General features: G+C 39.4%; 1 protein-coding gene across 1 annotated transcript in view; it reads right to left on the bottom strand.

The window, feature by feature from the left end:
* ME3 (malic enzyme 3) overlaps window positions 1-19,689 on the bottom strand; it is a 309,466-nt gene extending 289,777 nt beyond the window's left edge. The window contains exons 1-2 of the mRNA XM_007490831.3: window positions 19,641-19,689; window positions 19,120-19,336 (exon numbers count right to left, since the gene is read on the bottom strand). Of these exons, the coding sequence (XP_007490893.1) occupies window positions 19,120-19,320 (201 nt within the window). The 5' untranslated portion in view covers window positions 19,321-19,336; window positions 19,641-19,689. The remainder of the gene's footprint in view (window positions 1-19,119; window positions 19,337-19,640) is intronic.
* Window positions 19,690-21,331: the final 1,642 nt, after the last annotated feature.

Raw genomic sequence — 21,331 nt, 5'->3', positions numbered from 1 at the left:
CCAGTTCCTGCCAAAGTTGAAAAATGGATATTTGATGGTTCAAGCCCTGGGATACAAATAAAACTTGTCACAGATCTCTTATTAACAGTTATACATCTCTTAGATGTTACATTCTAGCATTCAAAAAGAAAGTGGGCAAACATGAAGAAGGTCCTTATTCTGATGCCCTTAATAAAGAATATGACAAAGAGCTGTAACACAAACAGTGCAACAAAAGTAGAGCACAGAGGGCCAGACAATAAACCCTAACTGATGAAAAGATTACTTGATCAAAGAAGCTTGTAAAGCTTCACTTCCCTTCAAGTGTACTGTATATGAAAAGCCCCTTCACTGGCAAAGTCAAAGCTACAAACTTCATGCAGCCACAGATCTAAACACCATCTTCCAAACGAATTACAAATGTGTTTACAGCCTTCCTTCCTTCTCTGATGTGAAGCAATTACAAATATTTGTAATGCTAACCCTATAATAAACATTCGCCCTTAGAGGTTGATAATGAATCAAAGACAACTACCACATAGGATCAATCAGAACAGATCAAAGACCCTGGGAACAACTCAGGGTCCATACCAAACTTTTTCTTTCAAACTTTGCTAGAAATATAAGAGAAACGTTTCCCCTGAATCCTTCACTTAAAAAAAAAACTTGTTTCCATCACTGAATTCTCAATATCATGTTTCCATGATAAAAAAAATCCCATAAGATAACAAGCCTAGACTATACAGATAAGTTTATGAAAAATGACTCTACCTAGTGATCCTGATTTGATTTTTCTCATTCTTCATAACAGTTATTAAAAAAATAGTCTTATCTCTATAACACCTCGATACAATAATTGGCCTGTTTTAAACCTTGGGGTAATAGAATGATCTTTTAGGTCCAAGTGGATCCCCCCCCCCCTGCTATTTTTGGAAGTTTATATTAGAAAAAAGTTAGGTGTACAACCATAATTGCCTCTTTAGAAATTTTAGGTCAAATTTCATCCCAGGCTTTTGAATAGCATAAGAATGACTCCAGTTATCTTAAGTAGGCCAGTTATCTTAAGGAGCTTTTAGGCAAAATCAGAAGGAAAAAAAAAAGACTAGATATCAAGAAGTGGAAAATCTAGATTTAAATCCTGCCTCTTCTACTTACTAGTGATATGATCTTGTTCAAGCCATGGGACTCATTTTTCTCAGCTATAAAATGATGAAGCTGAACCAGATGGCTTTAAATTTTATATGTTCATTTGTTTCATTAAAATATCCAGTTAATTCCCTCTCACCCCTCCCCACAAATGAATTAACTGGGTATTTTAATGTAACAATCAGTGATTTCTAAAGTCCCTTCTAATTCTAAGTATATGATCTCAACACTCCAGGTTTTTTCATTTTTAAAATGGAGATAAAAATCACAGCCTTGGCTGTTCTGCTTGATGTGATCATCAAATGACCCAAAGCATGTTATGAACTTTATATCTGCAAAATAAAAGTTGTCATTATTATGTTAGCATCTAATTAAAACAAATTTGGAAAGAAAGGGCTTTTAGAAAGGAGATTGTAACAATGAATAATCGGGAATTTGAAAAATACTGCTACTAGGAAATAAGACATATACAGTACAAGTCAATGTCACAAAATGCTTTAGAAGATCAGTTATTTGTACCCATAGCTAGACCACATGCATGGAAAAACCTAATATGATTTCAAGAATGCTAAAAAGAGAAGCCTGTTCCCAAATTTCTCTTTAATCTACTTGTCACAATAATGAATTTCCCACAATTTGAGAGTAATGCCTTAGAGTTCATCTCCAAAGGTCTGTTGTTCGGATGGAAAATATCCTTGCATATTGCCCATCATATACCGGAGCAAATACGTAAATTGAAGTACTTCCTCCAAAAATGAATAATATGCAACTCTTGCCTGTAACTTTTCCAAGCCATCCATGGAATGTGGCCCCAATATGCTAGGCATCTTGTTTTTTTGTCATATGTGGGTTCTACTTACTTTGGGTAAGTGCCATATACATTATAGAAATTAAATAGTATAAGGAGGTAGGTAACACTTTTAAGTGGGGTGATGAAAAAAGGCATCACAAAAGAACTGAGCCTTGAAATATGTAAAGGAATTCAATACAGCTTGGTTCCCTATTACTGCAAATAATAAATCCATGAAATCAGTTATTTGAATTTGCACTACTCAAAGTTATAATTATATAAAATATGGTCATTGTTTTCAAACCAATGGAAATATACAGTATAAGGATGATAATCAGTTTATAATCTGTAATCAATTTATTCATTCATTATTTTTGCAATAGTTCTATAGACAGGGTAGGAGTGCATTCCAGTCAAGTGATTTGTATCAGAAAAGGGGCAAAAATTCAAAGTGAGCTCAGTGATGGGCAAGTAGTTCTAAGAGCTGGCCATTGGGGATTAGATTAAGATGAAGCTGGAAAGGTAATTTAGGAACAAGTTCCATCAGCTGCAGAGTTTGAACTATTTGCTAAGTAACAGTTTACTAGGCAAACCACTAAGGGTTTCTGAGTTGAGTATTAGAAACATAAATTAGTGGCAGTGCACAAGATAAATCAAAAAGGGGGTGGTGACTGGAGGGAGGGAGACTATTTAAAGGTTTTAACTATATATAGAAAAGGTAATAAAAACCTAAATGAGGGTGTCACTGTGAAAATTCGAAAGAAGAAGGATCCATAAGGCATTTTGGAGTATTAATCAAGATGGCTTGTCTGCATATGGGGCAGAAGGAAGACAAAAAGATTCTCCAAGGTATGGAGCCTAAGTGACCAGAAGGTTGGTGGTATTGGGAGAAACCTGGGAGTCAGGGAAGGGCATTAGAAGCAAAGATATGATTTTAAACAAGATGAGTTTGTGGTACTGGTAAAAATATCCAGAGAGTGATAGCTGTCAGAATTGGAAAGGCAGAACTGGAACTCCAGAGAGAACTAATTTCAGATTCATCCAAAGAGGAGTGATAAATGGAAGCATAAAAGTAGATGAAAACAGATAGATGGGCAAAAAGACTAGAAAGAGGAAAAAGAGATAAGATTTAGATGGAGCAGCTAGTATGTTACCATGGAATAAGGTTAATACACTGGATCCTTGAAATAAGAAAATCAGCATGAGTAACATGCATAAAAATATACACTGTCACTTTCATTTTCAAGAACTTAGAAACTTTCAGCCAACTATCTCCTCCTCAACTAGGGGGTATATTTGATTTCTAACTGTTTTCGTTTGGTCAGGATGGTGTTTTAGCTAGGCTGCCAAGCAACCATTTGGGTACAGTATGAATGCATGCTTTTAAAAATTGACCTTGGTTCCCCCGGTAGTAGGATATCCGTCAGATTTTCATCACACAATAATAGAGCATCTTTTGTGCTCTGGGTTGCAAGGGAGGCAGACACCACCCCAAAGGATTTCCCAATGTGCTTTCAGAGACATCAAAGTCAAGGTTTTTGAAACTGACTGTAATCCTGTTTCTCTGAAGACAAAAGTACTGCACATTAATGATCCTTTCGTTATGGGCATAAAGCTCAAAAGGCCTTTATACTCTTTTTAAGACTGGCATTTGCCAAGAAGAAGGCACACAACAAAAGGAATCTTTGGGAGAAATGACAAAAATTCTATCTCAAATAAAGTCATAAAATCCCAGGGCTTACATGGACTGAAGGAACATGAAAAACTGAAAATGAGGGGACTAGAGAAGAGACCAGAGAGGCAGCATGAGAAATCCCATCTATAGATGTCTCCATGTACCAGTTGGCAGTTGACATACTCCAGTGACAAAGATCTCAGCAGGGGCTCTGCCATCTAGCGCCACTTTTTTATACCTTATAGTTTTTAGAACATTCAATGAATTCTAATTATAGCAACTTGTTTTTACCTGGATTTGGACAGAGCAAGTGTAAGGAATTACTGCAATTATTTTTTTTAAAAGCCTGAAAAAAATGCAGTCATAAAAATGACAACTATATAGAGATAGAGATAATGCTGTATCTAAAGAGACCAGAAGAAGCAACTAGACATACAAACCCCACTGTAAACTGGAGAGCTCTATATATTTGCAATGTTTTATTAAAATAAAATAAATAGATATTTGATCTAAGCAATGACTCCTACAATCATCTAGGGCAGATCAAAATCAAAATCCCTCCATGTCTTCTTATCCTAATCAATTTTTTTTTGCATCTAAGTCTTTTGGTGAAATCTATAGAGAATTCATGTGATGTTTTGAACACTTATTTTAATATTTCATGGGTAATATTACAGCATTCAGGCTGACAATCTATCCTACATCCTTTTGTGGTAATGGATGTCCTTACTGACAGATTTTAAGATACTTTTCATGTATCATTTACTCATAGTCATGTGCTTTTGCCTGATAACTCCCATCATGCATCTTACCATAACCCTTTGGGTTGCTTATCATTTTGACTCTTACAAGACTGTGGTACTTTATGATTCATAGATATATAATATCTTAGGGGAAATGGGAATATTTTAGATTCTTGTCTTTCTAACAGTGATCACCTACAGTGCTTCAAAATAACTATGTGATCTTCAAAATACAAACCAGACTCCTTTTCTACTAATCAGTCCTCAGCTTGATTCATTACATAATCTGTTACCTGTTACACTTCATGTGCTCAAATCCTCTCTTCCTTATAACATCAGGGATATATGTATATATGTATACATAGTTAGATAGATATAGATGTACTAAGTTGATGGGCTGCCCATTCAACTGTATAACAGAATCTGGCAAATATTTTGCATCTACTTTGTTTTTCTTTTGTGAATGATTAAATTACCAAAAAACCTTCATTGATTATTTCCATATTTCAAGGATTCATCAATTCACTGGTATGGGTTACTCATTTCACCAAAACAGTTTCATTTAAATCCCTGGACACCTTGGTAGATAGTCTCACTGAGTTGCTGCTGCTGGATGGAAAAAATCACCTAGTGGCAACCTTCCAGCACAAAGTCTTTCCAAATTGATTTATGCTGGTTCTCAGACAATTGGGTTGGTTTATATGCTCAAAGTCTTTCCAGGATGCTAAGAACTTGCCAGAATTTGCATTATCCTGGCATTGCATCTGAGAAGCCAGGGCCATTACCACACCAAAATGAAGAAGCAGAATAACAGAATATTTTTTTCTTTTTCCCTTCCTCCTTATTGCCTCTAATGCCACTGTCAGGATAAAGACAGAAGCAAATATGATTCTAATCTTCTTGTAACCTTTTTCCTTTCCCAGGGAAAGAGCAGGACCATTACCTATCTAACCACAAACCGAAGAGAACTGGACTATGTCAAACAGAAATACTTCTAGCCCTCTTATGATATATGATAATACATACTCTGGCAAGTCATTTTTTCTAACCAATGTGGAGCACAAAACAGAATCATTGTTAAAAGTCATCTTTGTCTTTACCATTCTAAAATTCTTAAACTCTATAAGGATTGCTTCTTTATTATCTATGTCTCAGTATCTAGCAGTGTTTCAGAGTGCTTAAGAAACAGTTGTTGAATAAAAAATGAGTTAATTAATCCCATTGATCCTCATTTTCTTCATCTGTAAAATGGGGATAATATTTTCTCCCTACTTATCTGAAAGGGTTGTAGTGAAAATTAAATGAGCTAATAGAGGACACATGCTTTTTCTGATTTCTGTCTTCTGAATGCTTCTGACTTTTACTTGGTCCAATGGCACAGCCACACAAACAAGCTTTTCCATATCTGGAAACTATGGTAATCATCCAGGAAAGACTAAATCTGATTTGTTTGCATCAATTTGTCCTTAAAATATCTCAATTGCACTTGACCCATGTCTTCCTAAGTCACCACAAAGAAGCCAAGACAAAAGCAAATTTGATGATTACTGGCCAAGAATTTACTTAATAATTTTTCCCTTCTCTTTCAATCAAGGAGGTCCAATTCTACCACCACATTTGACTTGCAGACTGTAGGAAAGTGTATTAAGTTATCTGCCTTCAGGGCTGACAAGCTCTGATGAACTTCTCAGTTTTTTGGCTTCAAATCATTGATCATCTTCAAAGTGGTCTGAAAGCCAAGCCAGTGATGACAGATGCCCCCCTAAAAGACAGGATCAGACAACTGCATTTCAAACTGGCACTGAACAAAAAAAAATTAAGCATGCTTTATACAGAGATGAATCTCAAATGTTATAGAATGCAATAAATCACAATTGCTCTGAGAAGGAATAAGGAGGATTCCTATGTAGCCTCAGATGTTCAGCCAGCATAGAACCACTGGCCACCAAGTCTTTACATGTTCATTCAGCTAAACTAATGAGTCCATGCAAAAAGGCTGTCTCCTGGGGAAGCCATGTGCATTTCTAAGAGTCCCAGAGGAATTCAGGGAGCCATGAATGAAATGCACTGATCCGTAAATAGTCATCAGACTAGGCATCCTCTCCATTCATCCTTTTTCTGAACACTAGACTCCAGAGACAAACAAAACAGAGGCAGAACTGCTTGAGTACAATGGGTGTAGGGCAGCATCATTTCATGGTAGGTCATGTGCATGCTGGTGACAGGAGAGGATTCAGCATTCTGAAGGATAACACACTCTGTACATGAAGGAATAGACTTGCTTCTACAAAAGAGCTTTAACACATAACAGGAAGATCTGGGGCCCAGTGTTGTGTGAGTATATGATCTTCAAGTTCTGAAAAATCTTTGTTCACAACCAAGTAGAGGCAACTAGGGCTTACTGTGAAATATTCTGTACTTCCTCCCACCTCCAAAAAATCTGTGATTTTTCTTCTTCTAAAAAAAATTTGTAAGTACCTTCTGTGAGCAGAGTATGCTAGGTATTGTGAAAGATACAGACAGCCCTGACTTGGAAAAGCTTAGGATCTACTAGGGAGATAATAGACCAATACAGCTAGATATAATATACAATGTTATACAAAACTGATAGGGAGCAGTACTAAATGAAACCAGAGTGGATAATTCCTTACCAAAAGGATAAATCAGGGAAGGTTTTGAAGAGAATAATACAATTTTTCTTTCATTTAAGTTTGTAAAGTGGAATATTCTGAGATAAAGCTGGGGAAAATGGGGACAAATCATAGAAGGCTCATAGAATCAGAAGATACAGAGATTCAAAGTTTAAATTTTATTCACTAGGAAGTAAAAGACCATTGCAATATTGGGAAAGAGGCAAGGGGGAAGGAAAGGGCACCATTTGATTGACTGAGGAACAATATGACCAAAGTATTGTTATGATGTTTACTTCCATCACATTAGTATAAAGGATTAATTAAATAAGAGACATAAGGGACAAAAAGGAACAGTGGGTCAAGAGACTATAACAGTCTAGTGAGAAGAAATGAAGGAGAGAATAAAAGAAAACATGGTAAAACTGAAGAAGGGCCAGATGTAAAAAGTATTTCAGAGGCAAAAATCCATAGCACTTAGTAACTGAATGGTTATGTAGTCTAAGGAAAGAAGAGTCAAGTATGACTCCAAGATAATAAACCTTGACCACTACCTTATAGGTTCAGACCTTGAATGTATCTTTTTTTTATTAAGGTTTGTTTTTAAAAAATAAAGTTTAGCCTCAAAAAAAAAGGTACCAAAAATTATTGACAAGAATGTTAACCAACATACTGAAATGTTTCAGGTATAAAAATTTCACCCAAAGCTTATTAGGTTATTACAGTTAAAAAATAAAAGGATCTCCTCCTTCTATAAAACCCTATTATTCCACAAATTTTTTTGATTATTTCTCTACAGAGACATTGATGAATAAGTGGGCTTCTTCTTAGTCCTGGGTTCTAATTCCAATCTAATTAAAACTTCAAGTATAGGAATGGTTGGGGAAGTCCTACTTTCTTCTTTATGAATTCTTAGGAATTTTGACAGTGATGGGGTTTTTTCCTATGGTCAAACAGGTCCTTTAATTGGTTAAAAACAAGAGGCTTTTTTGTTCTTCCTGCATGGACATCCATAAAGTAGGTGGAGATATATTGGTTTTAAGCAAGATACACTGCCACAAAACCAGAAAATACATTAAGAAACAAGCTGGACCAGAAATGGCCAAATTTACTTTTATTTTCCCTTTGGCTTAGGTGAGAAACAAGCCACAGTCACCTAGCCCTGACTATCTCTGCTCATGGCAGCCTGGGCTGGTCTATTGGCCAAGGCAGAAGTGTCTGTGTGGCCTTCTAGTACATTTGTTCTTCTCCCTCATCCCTCATTGTACAAATTAATAAGTTGAGACTCAGAAAAGTTGAATGATTTGCCCAGGTCACATAGACAGTAAATAGAAAAACTTCTTAGGAATTGGAATCCCCAAAGTAGAATTGGTTGCCTATAGGTTGGTGAGTTCTTACTAACTGGAGATAGGACAAAAGATCTGGAGCCAAAAAGGACTTTGGGGGGTCATCTAGTTCAAATTTCTTATTTTGTAGATCAGGAAATTAAATCCCAGAGAGATCAAGGTCACAAAGGCAAGTGGCAAAAGCAAGACTCAAATTCAGATTTTCTGTCTCCAAATTCAGGATTCTCTCTACTTCATTAGATAACCAAAGTAAGATGACTACTTGGTGAGTATTTTACAGAAAAAAAAAATCTTGTTAAAGTCAAATAACCTAGTTGTCACAGTGAATAGAGCTTTGAACTTGGAATCAGGAAGCCCTAAATTTAAATTCTGAATTTAAATTAAATTAAAATTGTTTAAAAATCTGAGTTAGCTCAGATGCCTATTTTTTTGATGTCATTGTTTGGTCTTCCTTTCCAAATAGGACCAATGAGGTCATTGAGGGGATATCTTGATTTGCACATGAGATGGATTTAAGTGAGGCAGAGGTACAAAAAAATATCAGTCTCTCTCTTCCAGAGCCACTGAAGTCCAGTGGCAAGACAAAAGTCAGCTGTGGCTATAGCAATGGCCTGGGATACAGTGGATAATGTAAATGTCTTCAATGTCTGACTAAACTCTAAGTACTCCACAGTTCCTACTTTGGCTGCCTTCATGACTGTCAGAACAAAATATTCTGATCTGCCTATTCCACTGGCAAAAGTCTTTGAATGCTTGGGCAGATACCTCTCTAACTGACAGGTTTGTGACTATCAGTTTCCCGCAAGCTGGTTTAGCCTACCTGTCAAGATGGTTTGCCATGGTGTGGCCACTGTGCATGCTACAGCTTCTTAGAGCCACAGATAAAGAGTTGAGTGTCAAGTGGACACCAAAGGCAGATGAGTAACCCTACAAAGGGGTAGACAAGCCCTCACACCAGAGGTACTAGTCCTCCTTGAACGCCTATATACCCCAAATGGAATTGGATGCTCAGATGCTCAATAGCTATGAGACCAAGGAAAAGTCATATAATCTCTCTCAACCTCAATTTCATAATCTATAAATTGAGAGACAGATGATGGTTTCTTCTAGCTATCCATCAATAAACTATAAGCCTCCTATAAGCACTAGGAATGCAAAAGTGGCAAGACACAGTTCCTGCCCTCAAGGAGATTACAATCTAATGGGGAGACAAGCAAATATAGACAAAGTAAGCTATATACATGATAAATAAGAAATAATTAAAAGAAGGAAAACACTGGAATTAAGAGCACTTGGGAAAAGTTTCCTGTAGAACGTGGTATTTTAGTTGGGACTTAAAGGAAGCTAAGGAGGTTAGCAGTCAGATTGGAGAAGGACTAGTATTCTAGACATGGAGGACAGAGAATGCTCAGAGCCTAGAGATGGAAAGTCTTATTTTTGGAATAGCCAAGAGGCCAGTGTCACTGAATCAAAGAGTGCATGTTGGGGCAAAAGGGGTAAGAATACCAGAAAAGAAGGAGGTAGCTAAGTGATAAAGAGCTCTGAATGTCAGATAGAGCATTTTGGATTTGTTCCTGAAGGCAATCAGAAGCCTTTGATCCTATGAATTAGATGTCTTTGAGTGGTGCTAATTCCCCCAAGTAGAGAAATTCAGAAGAGCAGGATTTGAGTGTGATTATTTTTTTGAACATACTACATCTAAAGTACCTACAGGCCATCTTGGTGGAACTATTCAGGAGGCAACTGGAAACAAGGGACTCTGGGGAGAGTTTGGGAACATTTGGGAAATTATCTAAATAGAAGTAATAGCTGAAGTCACAAGAGATGATGCAGTTGTCAAAGGAGAGACATATAGAAAGAAGGCTATGTGTAGAATTGATCTAAGAGGACTGCAGACCTAGAAAATGGAGATGAGAAGGGGCAATTAGATAAACAGAATGGTAAAAGTAGAGTATCATATAAGTGAAGACATCTATAGAGAATTAGTTCATGCTGTTAAACAATATAAGAAAGAAGTGTGGTACAAAGGAAAGAGTATTGATCCTACAGACTCAGGTTCAAGCCCTGCCTTTATCATTTACTACCAGCATGACCTTGGCAAGTCAAAACATCTCCAAGACTGTTTCCTCATGTGTTAAATAAGAGAATTGAACTAGATGTTCTTGCGATCCCTTCTAGCTCTGACTATAAGAATGCTGATATAATAGAGGCTACTGTATTCAGCAGAAAGAAGACATGAGGTTTGAGAGTAGAGAGTAGGAGAAATAGGAAGTTATGGTCTCAGAATTTCAGAGTTTGGCATTCGGGAAGTAGAGCCATTCCAATGGGGAGAGTACTCATTTGGAGTCAGAGGAACTAGGGTTTGATTCATTGGTTTACCATTTACTGCCTATGTGACCTTAGGCAAATCACTCAACTTCCTTGTTTATAGTTTTCTTATCTGTTAAGAAAGGGGAAGTCACTCTGGCCCTTAGGAGTTTCCTTACCTATATAGTGAGTTGGTTGGACCCATGATTTCTAAGGCCTCTTTCAGCCCTAAATGTATGACCTGTGATTTCACATTGTGACTACTCCATTGATATTATATATATATATATATATATATATATATATATATATATATATAGAGAGAGAGAGAGAGAGAGAGAGAGAGAGAGAGAGAAGGATATAAAACCTCTTAACAAGTGATTTTGTGAACTTTTTGACCCAAAATATTAATTACCTAGAGACTGACCTTTTGGTGATGAATGTCTCCATTCTTAATAGGACTGGGCTGGGCTTAGACAACATTCCAAGATGAGGTGTATACTAGAAACCTTTTCAATTTAGCAGGACCTGCCACAGCTTATGCTCTAATGTCACAGCCTTTGAGAACCCAATTATCTCCATACTTCAATACAGCATCAGTATAAAACCTTGGTGGAGAAATTGGTAAAAATAAATCAGAAAACACTGGCCATGATAAGTCACTGAACATTTTTATATTTGTTATTCCCTTTGCAAAATGAGGGTGATATCTGCTTATTTACCTCACAGGAAAAAGAAGGAAATTTTTTTCTTTCTTTACTGGAAATCTGATTTCACTATTACAGGAAATTCCTGATGAGAATGTTCTCCGCACCAGTGCAGGTCATTCCTTACTCTAATCTTTGAATTGACTAGAGCACTAAGGAGTCAAGTGACTTGCCAAGGGTTACTCAGCCAGTATGGGTCAGGGGCAAGAATTGAACCCAAGTTGCCTTCATTCTCAGGCAGGTTCCCCATCCACTTGGACATGCTATTCGTCATAAAAAATATAAATCAAGAAATCAATACCAAATATTTACCATGTACCTACCAGAAGTAAATCTGGTAAAGAAAAATAATATATGCCTTTTAGTAGCTATAAGCATCAACTCTTAAGCAAAGTAAATAGAAGTGACTATGAAAATGTAATAAACAATTTATTTTGGAAAGAATTAGGTAAATTCCAGTGTAGCTTCCAATGTGTAGCTCATATCCAATTTGAGATGTCTGTCCAGCAAATCTTTACATGTTCATTCAACTAAACTACTGCACCCTACAAAAGAAAGACATAAATAAAGGGAGGGAGAAAGAAACATAGAGGAAGAAGAGAGGAGAGGAGAGGAAAGGAGAGGACAGGAGAAGATAGGAGAGGACTGGAGAGGACAGGAGAGAAGAAAACAGGAGAGGAGAGGACAGGAGAGGAGAGGAGAGGACAGGAGAGGTGAGAAGAGGACAGGAGAAGACAGGAGAAGACAGGAGAGGACTGGAGAGGAGAGGAGAGGAGAGGACAGGACAGGACAGGACAGGACAGGACAGGACAGGACAGGACAGGACAGGAGAGGAGAGGACAGGAGAGGAGAGGAGAGGACAGGAGAGGAGAGGACAGGACAGGACAGGAGAGGAGAGGAGAGGAGAGGAGAGGAGAGGAGAGGAGAGGAGAGGAGAGGAGAGGAGAGGAGAGGAGAAGAGAGGACAGGAGAGGACAGGAGAGGAGAGAAGAGGAGAGGACAGGAAAGGAGAGGACATGAGAGGAGAGGAGAGGAGAGGAGAGGAGAGGAGAGGAGAGGAGAGGAGAGGAGAGGAGAGGAGAGGAGAGGAGAGGAGAGGAGAGGAGAGGAGAGGAGAGGAGAGGAGAGGAGAGGAGAGGAGAGGAGAGGAGAGGAGAGGAGAGGAGAGGAGAGGAGAGGAGGGGAGGGGAGAGGAGAGGAGAGGAGAGGAGAGGAGGGGAAAGGAGAGGTTTATAGGTTTTTGAGAAGCAGAATTCTGCTGAAAACCTGAAAGGATCATTTACTTCACTTCAGCAATTTAACAAATATGTATTTATCTGTTTCTGAGGGAAGGTGGGAGAGAGGAAGGGAGAAAGAAAAGAGAGAAGGAGAATAAAGCAAGTCAAACCTCAGAGTTCAGAGGCCACATTTTGAATAATTGGACCCATACTTTACAGATTTCACTTTGTAGAAGTTTACTAAATCCCTCCAATCCTTTCCCTCTCCTCTTTAAGATAGCAATATGAAACAATGGCATTAGGCCTGTACTTTATACTGAAATTCTTTCAATGAGAAGCTTTACGTTTTATGGAAGCACCAATCAGTTTTTACAGAGAAAGGTCTGATCAACTCAGGAAGGGATTGTTCATAAAATTAATTTGGGTAATGATCATACTAAGAGCAAAATATTTTTGTTTAATTCAATTAGTTGAAGTATTTTTTTGAGTTTGCCTTTGACCAAGTTGTGGAATTTATAGAGGGCAAAGTTAAAAGAGAGATTAATTATTTTAGGAAAATAATTCTCTAACATATACCCAAATTAAGTTGATATAATTTTTTTAGACAAATAAAATGTTCTAACCTAAACTTTGTGCTCTTGTTTAAGCTTGACTACAGAACTTTGCCTTTAATCTTAAACACTAGAAATTATACATTTAAACGGTAAAAGCCAGAAAGCTTTCTGAAGGCAAGAGGAAATTCTGCCCTTTGAGGATTTATTTCTCTATGAAGAGATACTTGGAAATTAAGTCAGTTAATTAATTAACAGCCTACTACAGCCATAAGAAATTATGAACAGGCTAATTAAAAAAAAACTTGAAAAGAACTATACAGGATAATGAGCAGTGAAATGAGTAGAACAAAAAGATCATACACAGCTACAGATTTAATACCAGAAGAACAAATTGTGAATATTACCTCCAGCAAGTAAACTGAAAGGTGGAAACAAGAAAGACTGAATTTACATGAACATATCTATCTCCCTAATGATGCCTTCTGTGATGCTGGAAGGATGGGGAGGGATTGGGACACTTGTGGATAAATTCTATTAATAAATTTTTTAAAGGCATACTATGTGCAAGATACTGTTCTGGGTGCTAGGAATACAAAAAAAGCAAATAAATAAATTGGAGATAATCTCAGAGGGATGGCATTAGCTTTCAGGAGAATCAAGAAAGGTTTCTTATAGAAGGTAGGATTTTGGTCGAGACTTGAAGGAAGGCAGGGAAGTCAGAAGGCAGAGATGAGGAGGGAAAGCATTCCAGGCATCAAGCACAGCCAGTGAAGTATTCCTGCTGTCTGGAGAGATGAAATGTCTTGTGTGAGAAACATCAAGGAGGCCATTAGATGGATCAAAGAATATGTGAGAATGAATAAAATATAAGAAAAGTAAAAATGTAGGGATGGAGGCAGATAATGAAAGGCTTTGAATGCCAAACAAAGGGTTTTATATTTGATCTTGGAGGTAACTGAGAGCCACTAGAGTTTACTGAGTTGGGGAGTGGGAGGAGAGGAAGTAGTGGCAAAATGGTATTATCTACATTTTAGGAATATCACTTTAAAAAACCCTTACCTTCCATTTTGGAATTAATACTGTGTGTTGGTTCCAAGGCAGACAAGCAAAAAGGGCTAGGCAATGGGTGTTAAGTGTCTTGCCCAGTTAGGATGTATCTGGGGCAAAATTTGAACCCAGGACCTCCCATCTCCAGACTTGGTTCTCTAGTCACTAAGCCACCTAACTTCTCCCAGAAACATCCCTTTGACAGCTGAGTAGAAGATGGACTACACATAGGGAGAGACTTTAGGCAGGCTGACCAAACATCAGGCTATTGCTATAGTTCAGGCATGAGGTGATGAGGGCCTCACTGCACCAGGGTGGTGGCAGTGATGGAGGAGAAAAGGGGACATATATTACAGATGTTCAAAAATAAAACTATAGAACTTGGTGATTGATTGAATATGGACAGTGTGAGAGAATGAGGAACCACAAATAGAATCTGGGTTGTGAGCCCAGGGTAGTACCCCTGATGGTAACAGGGGCCTTAGGAAGAGGAAAGTTAATACATTTATTTCTGATAGACTTGTGTCAAATGGAATACTGAGTTTTTCCTCCTACAAATTATAATGTTCCTAATTATACTATGCTCTTTGTAAGTTGAAAAATCCCCAAATCATCCATTCCCTTTTTGAACAATATTTTCTTAATCACTGGAAATTTAGTCAGTCAACAAGCCAACAAGCATTTAAAATTTACTGTTTCAAGCACTGTGCTAGGTAGTACAGACACAGAGACAACATTAAAATATTCTCTGTTCTTAGGAAGATTTTGTTCCATGTGTTGGGGGAGATAGAGTGTGTGTGTGTGTGTGTGTGTGTGTGTGTGTGTGTGTGTGTGTATAGTAATTTGGGGAAATGGAGTTGCTAATAGGTAAGATGAAGGAAGAAAAGTAAGCATTTATTAAGTGCCTAATCTATGCCAGGCACTGTACTGTTTTTATAAATATTATCTCATTTGGTCATCACAACAACTCTTGGAAGTGCTTTTATTATCTCTATTTTATGGTTGAGGAAATTGAGGCAGATAGAGATTAAGTGATTTTCCCAAAGTCACACACTATTAAGTTTTTAAATTTGGATCTATACTCAGGGCTTCTAATTCCAGGACCACTGGACCATCTCTTGGTGGGAAGAATGAGGTAAAATGAAGAAAAGGCCTCTTCTAGGAAGAACTAATGCTAAACTTGAACAAACTAGTCAGAGGTGACGAGGATTTATATACTAGATATGTGGGACAGCCTGGGCAAAGGCACAGAGATGAGAGATGGAAGTTTATATAGAAGGAACAGCAAGAAGGACAATTAAACTATATTATACAATTTGTGGCTTAAATTTCCATAATTCTCATTCTGACCTAGAGAGGGGGTTAAATCAAATAACTGATACATGTTTAACAATTTCTTGTATATTTTATGGGTTTCACATTTTCCTCTCTGCCTAGCTTCCTTTTCTGAGAGCTAAACAAGTCAACAAATATTTGTTGCACCCCTACTATATGTCAGGCACTGTGCTAAGTACTTGAGAAACGCAGGAAAATAGTTTCTGCCCTCAAGGGGCTTGAAATCTAATGGGGAAAATAAAATACAAATTATTTTGTAAGAACAAGATATAGACAAAATAAACTGAACATAATTTCAAATGCCAGGAAAGGCTCCTTGCCTGGAAAGGAAACCAAGGAATCCCCTAGTTTCTTCAGTCCTGTCTTAATGCAGGGGTCATCAATTACTTGCCTGATTTCCAAGGCTTATCTGTGCTATTGCCAAGAAAATGTCCAAGAGGTTGGCATTAGACCACTAGTACTAAGACCACATAGTCCTACTCAAAGAAAGATTTCATGAAGGGGTAGGTAGCCCAGTCAACAATGCTCTTATAGCCTTCAGGATAAGCCCTGAGAAGCCCCAACAAACACAAATCCTACACTAGAATTCTCAGCACTTTCCCTCCACAACAGTGATCAGCAGAAATGAGGAACTCTAAGTAGCTACTTACTACGAAGATGTGATGAAAACATTGTTTTAACAAGTAAAGTCCTATTTCCATTTTAGGAGTGGGGAATGACATGCCACAGCTGGAAAAGAATAGGGCTAAAGGATGCTTTAAAGAAACCATAACTCCAGGAGAAACAGTCTTTTGATTTATTCCTTTATTGTTAACAATTCATAAGAAGATTTAGAAAGAAAATTTAGTGGTCCGCAACTCATGTATTCTCAGGTAAAATACAGGCAAGATGATCAAAAACTCTAGTTAAACATCACTCAATCACAGATCAGGGTGTGTGTGTAGATTCCTTTTAGGTTTTCAGATAGGGATATGGATGGGAAAAAGGTAAGAGAGATCTGTATTACTGTCACTCATAATAAGCATACATACAAAGGATGAGAAAAACAAAAATGAAAATTTATATGTTGCTTTTTATATTTCAAGGAGCTTTCGCACACATGTTATCATTTGATCAGAAGAGTGGTAAGGGCTAGGCAAATGGGGTTAAATGACTTGCCCAGAGTCACACATTGTGAAAATATCTAAAATCAAATTTAAATCCAGGACCTCCCATCCCTAGGTCTGGCTTTCTATCCCCTGGGCCACCTTGCTGCTCCAGTTCAAGTATCATTTAACTTCATACCACTGATGAGAAAGTTGTTTCATGTTAAGTACTTGCTCCAAAAGTGACATCAAATAGATAATAATTTTATTGAAGAAATTTCCAATAGCTTTTTCTCTTAGAAGTTATTGTGTGTCTTTGAGCAAGATGGTAACATAACCTTCATATTTAAAAAGTCATAATAGCCATAAGAACTTTTAAGTAGTTGTACGATAAGATTAAATTCTGACTATACAAAAGTTAAAAACAAGGAATTCCTATTAAAAGGAATATTTTCATGATGACACAATCGTATTAGCTACAAATCAATTCCAAAGGATTTGTGATGAAAAGAGACAACTCATCTCATCTAAGATGAACTCTGAATGTAAACCAAAGCATATTTTTTCACTTTTTCTTGCTTTATTTTTACAAAAAAAAAATTACATGGCTAACATAGATATATATCATGCATCACTTCACAGGTACAAGGAGTAGTATGTTACTGACCTCAATTGGTGGGAGAAGGATTTAATGGAGGGAGATAATTAAAATCAAAATGAAAAAGAATGTTAAAAATAAATAAAAATGGGAAAATTATATGGTCCTATCATATGCAAAGATAATTTTTTTGTTTTCTTTTGTAGTTTAATATTTTCTTCAGCAAACAAAACATAAAATTTATTATGCTCATTTGATGGCATTTTTTTTAAATGAACTAATAATAATGGTTTGTTAAAAGAGGAAAAAACCTACATATTGCAGTTGTGTAATGCAGTAAGGTCACAGTTCCAGAGTTCCAGAATGGATCCAAGCCACATAGCATTCAAACTTGTCTTCTTATTCCAGATTTCTCCAACTAACCCTGCCTTACCTTAAGCCCTGTAGGTTAGGCACTAATTCAAGGTCATACAACATCCAGTGACAGGGTTAATACAAGCCCATCGGTTCCCTGGTTATTGTTCAAAATAGTTTTAGAAGTATTCACCAGCCACTCTTCTGAGGTCCATGTGTAAAAAGGACTTACAGAAATAAACGTATGAGTGATGGTGGCTTAAGTAAAAAACTAGGAGCAGAATGCTTACAGAATTTCTAACTGGGAGTCACAAGACCTTCTTTCTACTTGAACCCAACTGGTTGTGTGCCACCGGGCAAATCATTTTCCCCCTCTGGGCCTCAATTTCCTTGGCTGTAAAAATGAAGAGGATTAGATTAGATCAGCTATGACAAACTCAAATAGAAATAGGTATTATATTTTTTTAAAAAACAAAACACTGTCCAATTATCTTGGTTCAGAGATTACAGGAAGTTCTTGGAGGAGTTTCTGGACTAAATTATCATCAGAGTCCCTTTCAGCTCCAAAATTCAATTTGCTTTCCTTAGCACCTTTTGAATATGTCACTACTCTCCATTTCTATAGCACTGTACAATTATCAAACTACTTTTCTACATGTGGAATCTCATTTGATCCACACAATGACTATAGTACAAAGACAGAATAGGTATTACTTCTTAGAGATGAGGTAACGGAGAGATCTAAATTAACTCTCCACGGACATGGTCATAGGCAGAGCTGTGACCCAAGCTTCCTGGTGACATTCAGCCATAGGATCTAAAACTGGAAGGGGCCCTAAAGGTCATATAATTCAACCCCTTCATTTTGTAAATAAACAGAATGAAATGAGTTGCTCCAAGTCACAAAAATAATCAGGTAACCCAAAATCCTAGCTCCATTGCCTAACTACATATGTAACTAAGCAAATCATTTCATGTCCCCACATCTCTGGACTCAATTGCTCCACATGTAAAATGAAAGGGGGAAGGGGACACTAGATGGCTTAGTAGATAGAGGACTAGGCCAGGAGACAGTACATCCTGGGTTTGAATCCACTAGGTGTGTGACCCTGGGCAAGTCACTTAACCCTGCCCCACCCCTTTGCCTAACGTTACCTCAAAGTTTTTCTGCCTTAGGATCCATAGTATTGATTCTCAGACAGAAGGTAAGAATTTTTTTTTTTAATGAAAGGGTGAAGCTAGATGATAACTAAGACTACAATATCCTATCAACTTGTCAAGAGTAGAGTCGCTGATTCCCTGTCTTTCCACTTATGGCCCTGCCTCATATCTAAGGCACCTGACAATAAGCCTTTTCTTTTTCTTTTCTTTCTTTTTTTTTTAAACACAGCCAATCAAGTCACAGCCAGGCCCTAGTAACAACTGACAAAACATACAAGGAAAACACTGACGCTGGGCTGGATTCCTGTGGAAAGAGGGAGGAGAGAAGTCCGGTGGCCCCAGTAAGGGGAATAGCGGGTCGGTAAGCTACGGGTCAGGGGCAACCAACCCCATCTGCAATTTAGGACTCAGACCACCGCCCTGACCACCACTCTCCCTCGGGTACCTTGTTGAGATGTGGATTCCTGGTGACGTCGTAGCCCCGCTTCTTCAAGGCCAAGGGCACAGGATAGGATCCTGCGGGCCCGGAGCTGCTACTGGTTCGGATCAGCTGGGTGCCTGTCAAGGGGGGTCCCCGGAGCAGGAGGGCGCAGCTGAACCTGCCCTGAAGAGCCACCCGGGCTCCCTGGCTGAAGAGAGAACTCATTTTCGTCCCTCGAAACCTGGATGATGGGAAAGAGGCAAGAAGACAAGATTAGGGATAGGGCGGTCACACAGTACCCGTGAGTGACCTCGACTTCCAGCTCTCGGTGAACTCATGCTCGCACCTGGGAATTGGGAACGGGGGGGAGGGGGCGTTGGAGAGGTGGGAGTCTACGCGCTGCAAAAAGGGTGGAAGTGGAGTGTCACAACTGGATCCATCGCTGCAGTTCTCCGCCCCCTCCCTATTTCTCCTCACACCCGGTCCCTAACCTGCAACAAAACATCTCTGGCCCAATTCCCCGCCGCCTCCCTCTGCGCATTCACCTGCAGCTGCAGTGAGATTGCCCTCCGCCCAGCGCCCCGGTGCCGGCGCGCAGCCTCCGTGTGTATACCTCAAGGAGGGAAACCAGTGGAGTTGGAAGCCGGGATGCAGAGCAAGGGAGGGAGGAGAAAGGAGAAGCCCCCAGCAAAACGAAAGCAAACCCAGGAAGCAGATCCCGGGATTGCCAATGACAGCCCCGGGTCGCTCCTTCTGGCCAGCGAGTCCCAGGAACTAGTGCTCCCTTTCCCAGCAGGGAGGGCGTAGCGGCACCTCAGTTTGGCCAAGGGTAACCCAACAAACCCTCACAGCACCCCATTCCCTCCCCCTCCCGGCGTTCTGAGAAGCCGGCTTCTCCTCCCCCGCTCAGAGCTCCGCTTTCTCCTCCTGGTTCCCCCTCCCTCGGCCGAGCCCCGCAAGGCTAGGGGGACGTGAAGGAGGCAGGCGTGATCGGGCTCCACGTGAGGCGCACCGCTCAAGCGCAGCAAATCCCAAGCAGTGAGGCTTGACAGAGGCCGGGTAGCCGCGCCCCCTCTCCACCTGCTTGATGCGGCTGGCTGGAAGCCTGAGCTCCGTAGCTTTGTTAGCCACAGCCCCACTGCCACCTCCTCCGACTCATCTCCCCTTGCCTCTGGCCGAGCCACTGAGGCAGGCTGCTTGTTGGTGCATCTTCCGAACCCTAAGCCTGCCCGGGGTCTCCAGGCAAGCATGTCCGCTGCACCTGGGAGAGGAAAGAAGCGAGGCTAGGCTAAGGCGTTGGGGACCGAAGTCGGGGCTTCCCCAAGGGGGCCTCAGCCCGAAGTTTCCATAAAAGTCACCGGTGTGTCTTTCCGCTCCTGCGTTTCAGCACGTAGTTAACAGCCTACGGTTCGACCAGCCCACACCTGAACACATTCAGAGGGCTCCGGCAGCATCCTGGAGGGATCTCTCCCGAAAGCTGTGATTCTGGGATTCGCCCCATGAGTCTCCAGGCGGCCAGGACCTCAGTCATTGAAAATAGTCAATACATTTCTTCTGTGCTGAGAGAGTTATTTTGAAATTAACTTGGACGGGGGATGTTATCCGTGTAACCCTGAGCAAGGCACTTCTTAAAAGTATCCGAGATTCATTTTTCTTAGTAAGAGGAAGGATCTGGATGATCTCTAAGGAGCCTACAACTCTAAATCATATGAGCCTAAGTAATCTCTCTCCATGACGATTCTAGCTTCTCTGTAACAGTGTGTATCTACTCCCCCTTTCCTGCTGAGGTACTTTGGGAATGAGCTGTAATTCCTACTGTCTTAACTCTGTTGCTCCTTAGGGGTTGGTGGGTTCAGTTGCTTCATCTGGCTTTCCTGAAATAGAGAATAGCTGTGGAGGGAGTCCTAGATTTGGAGGCAAAAGTCTAGGCTTTCACATTATGACTTACAGTGGACAAGTCACTGAACACCTCTGAGTCCCTAATTGTAAACACAATCTTAGTACCTACCACCTCTGCAGCTTCATTCACTTTAATTCTCCCAAGGGGACTGCTCTGTCTGATTGATGAGTCTCTGATTTGGATCACCATTTCTTGAGGAGCCCCAGTCATGCTCACATTCTCAGCTCAACTCACTTTTTTCTTTTTCTAAACCCTTACCTTCCATCTTAGAATCAATACTGTGTATTGGTTCCAAGGTAGAAGAGTGGTAAGAGCTAGGCAATGGGGGTTAAGTGA

Source organism: Monodelphis domestica, chromosome 4, assembly GCF_027887165.1.
Source record: "Monodelphis domestica isolate mMonDom1 chromosome 4, mMonDom1.pri, whole genome shotgun sequence".
Classification (NCBI taxonomy): Eukaryota; Metazoa; Chordata; class Mammalia; order Didelphimorphia; family Didelphidae; genus Monodelphis; species Monodelphis domestica.
This window is presented reverse-complemented; position numbering and strand designations above follow the sequence as displayed.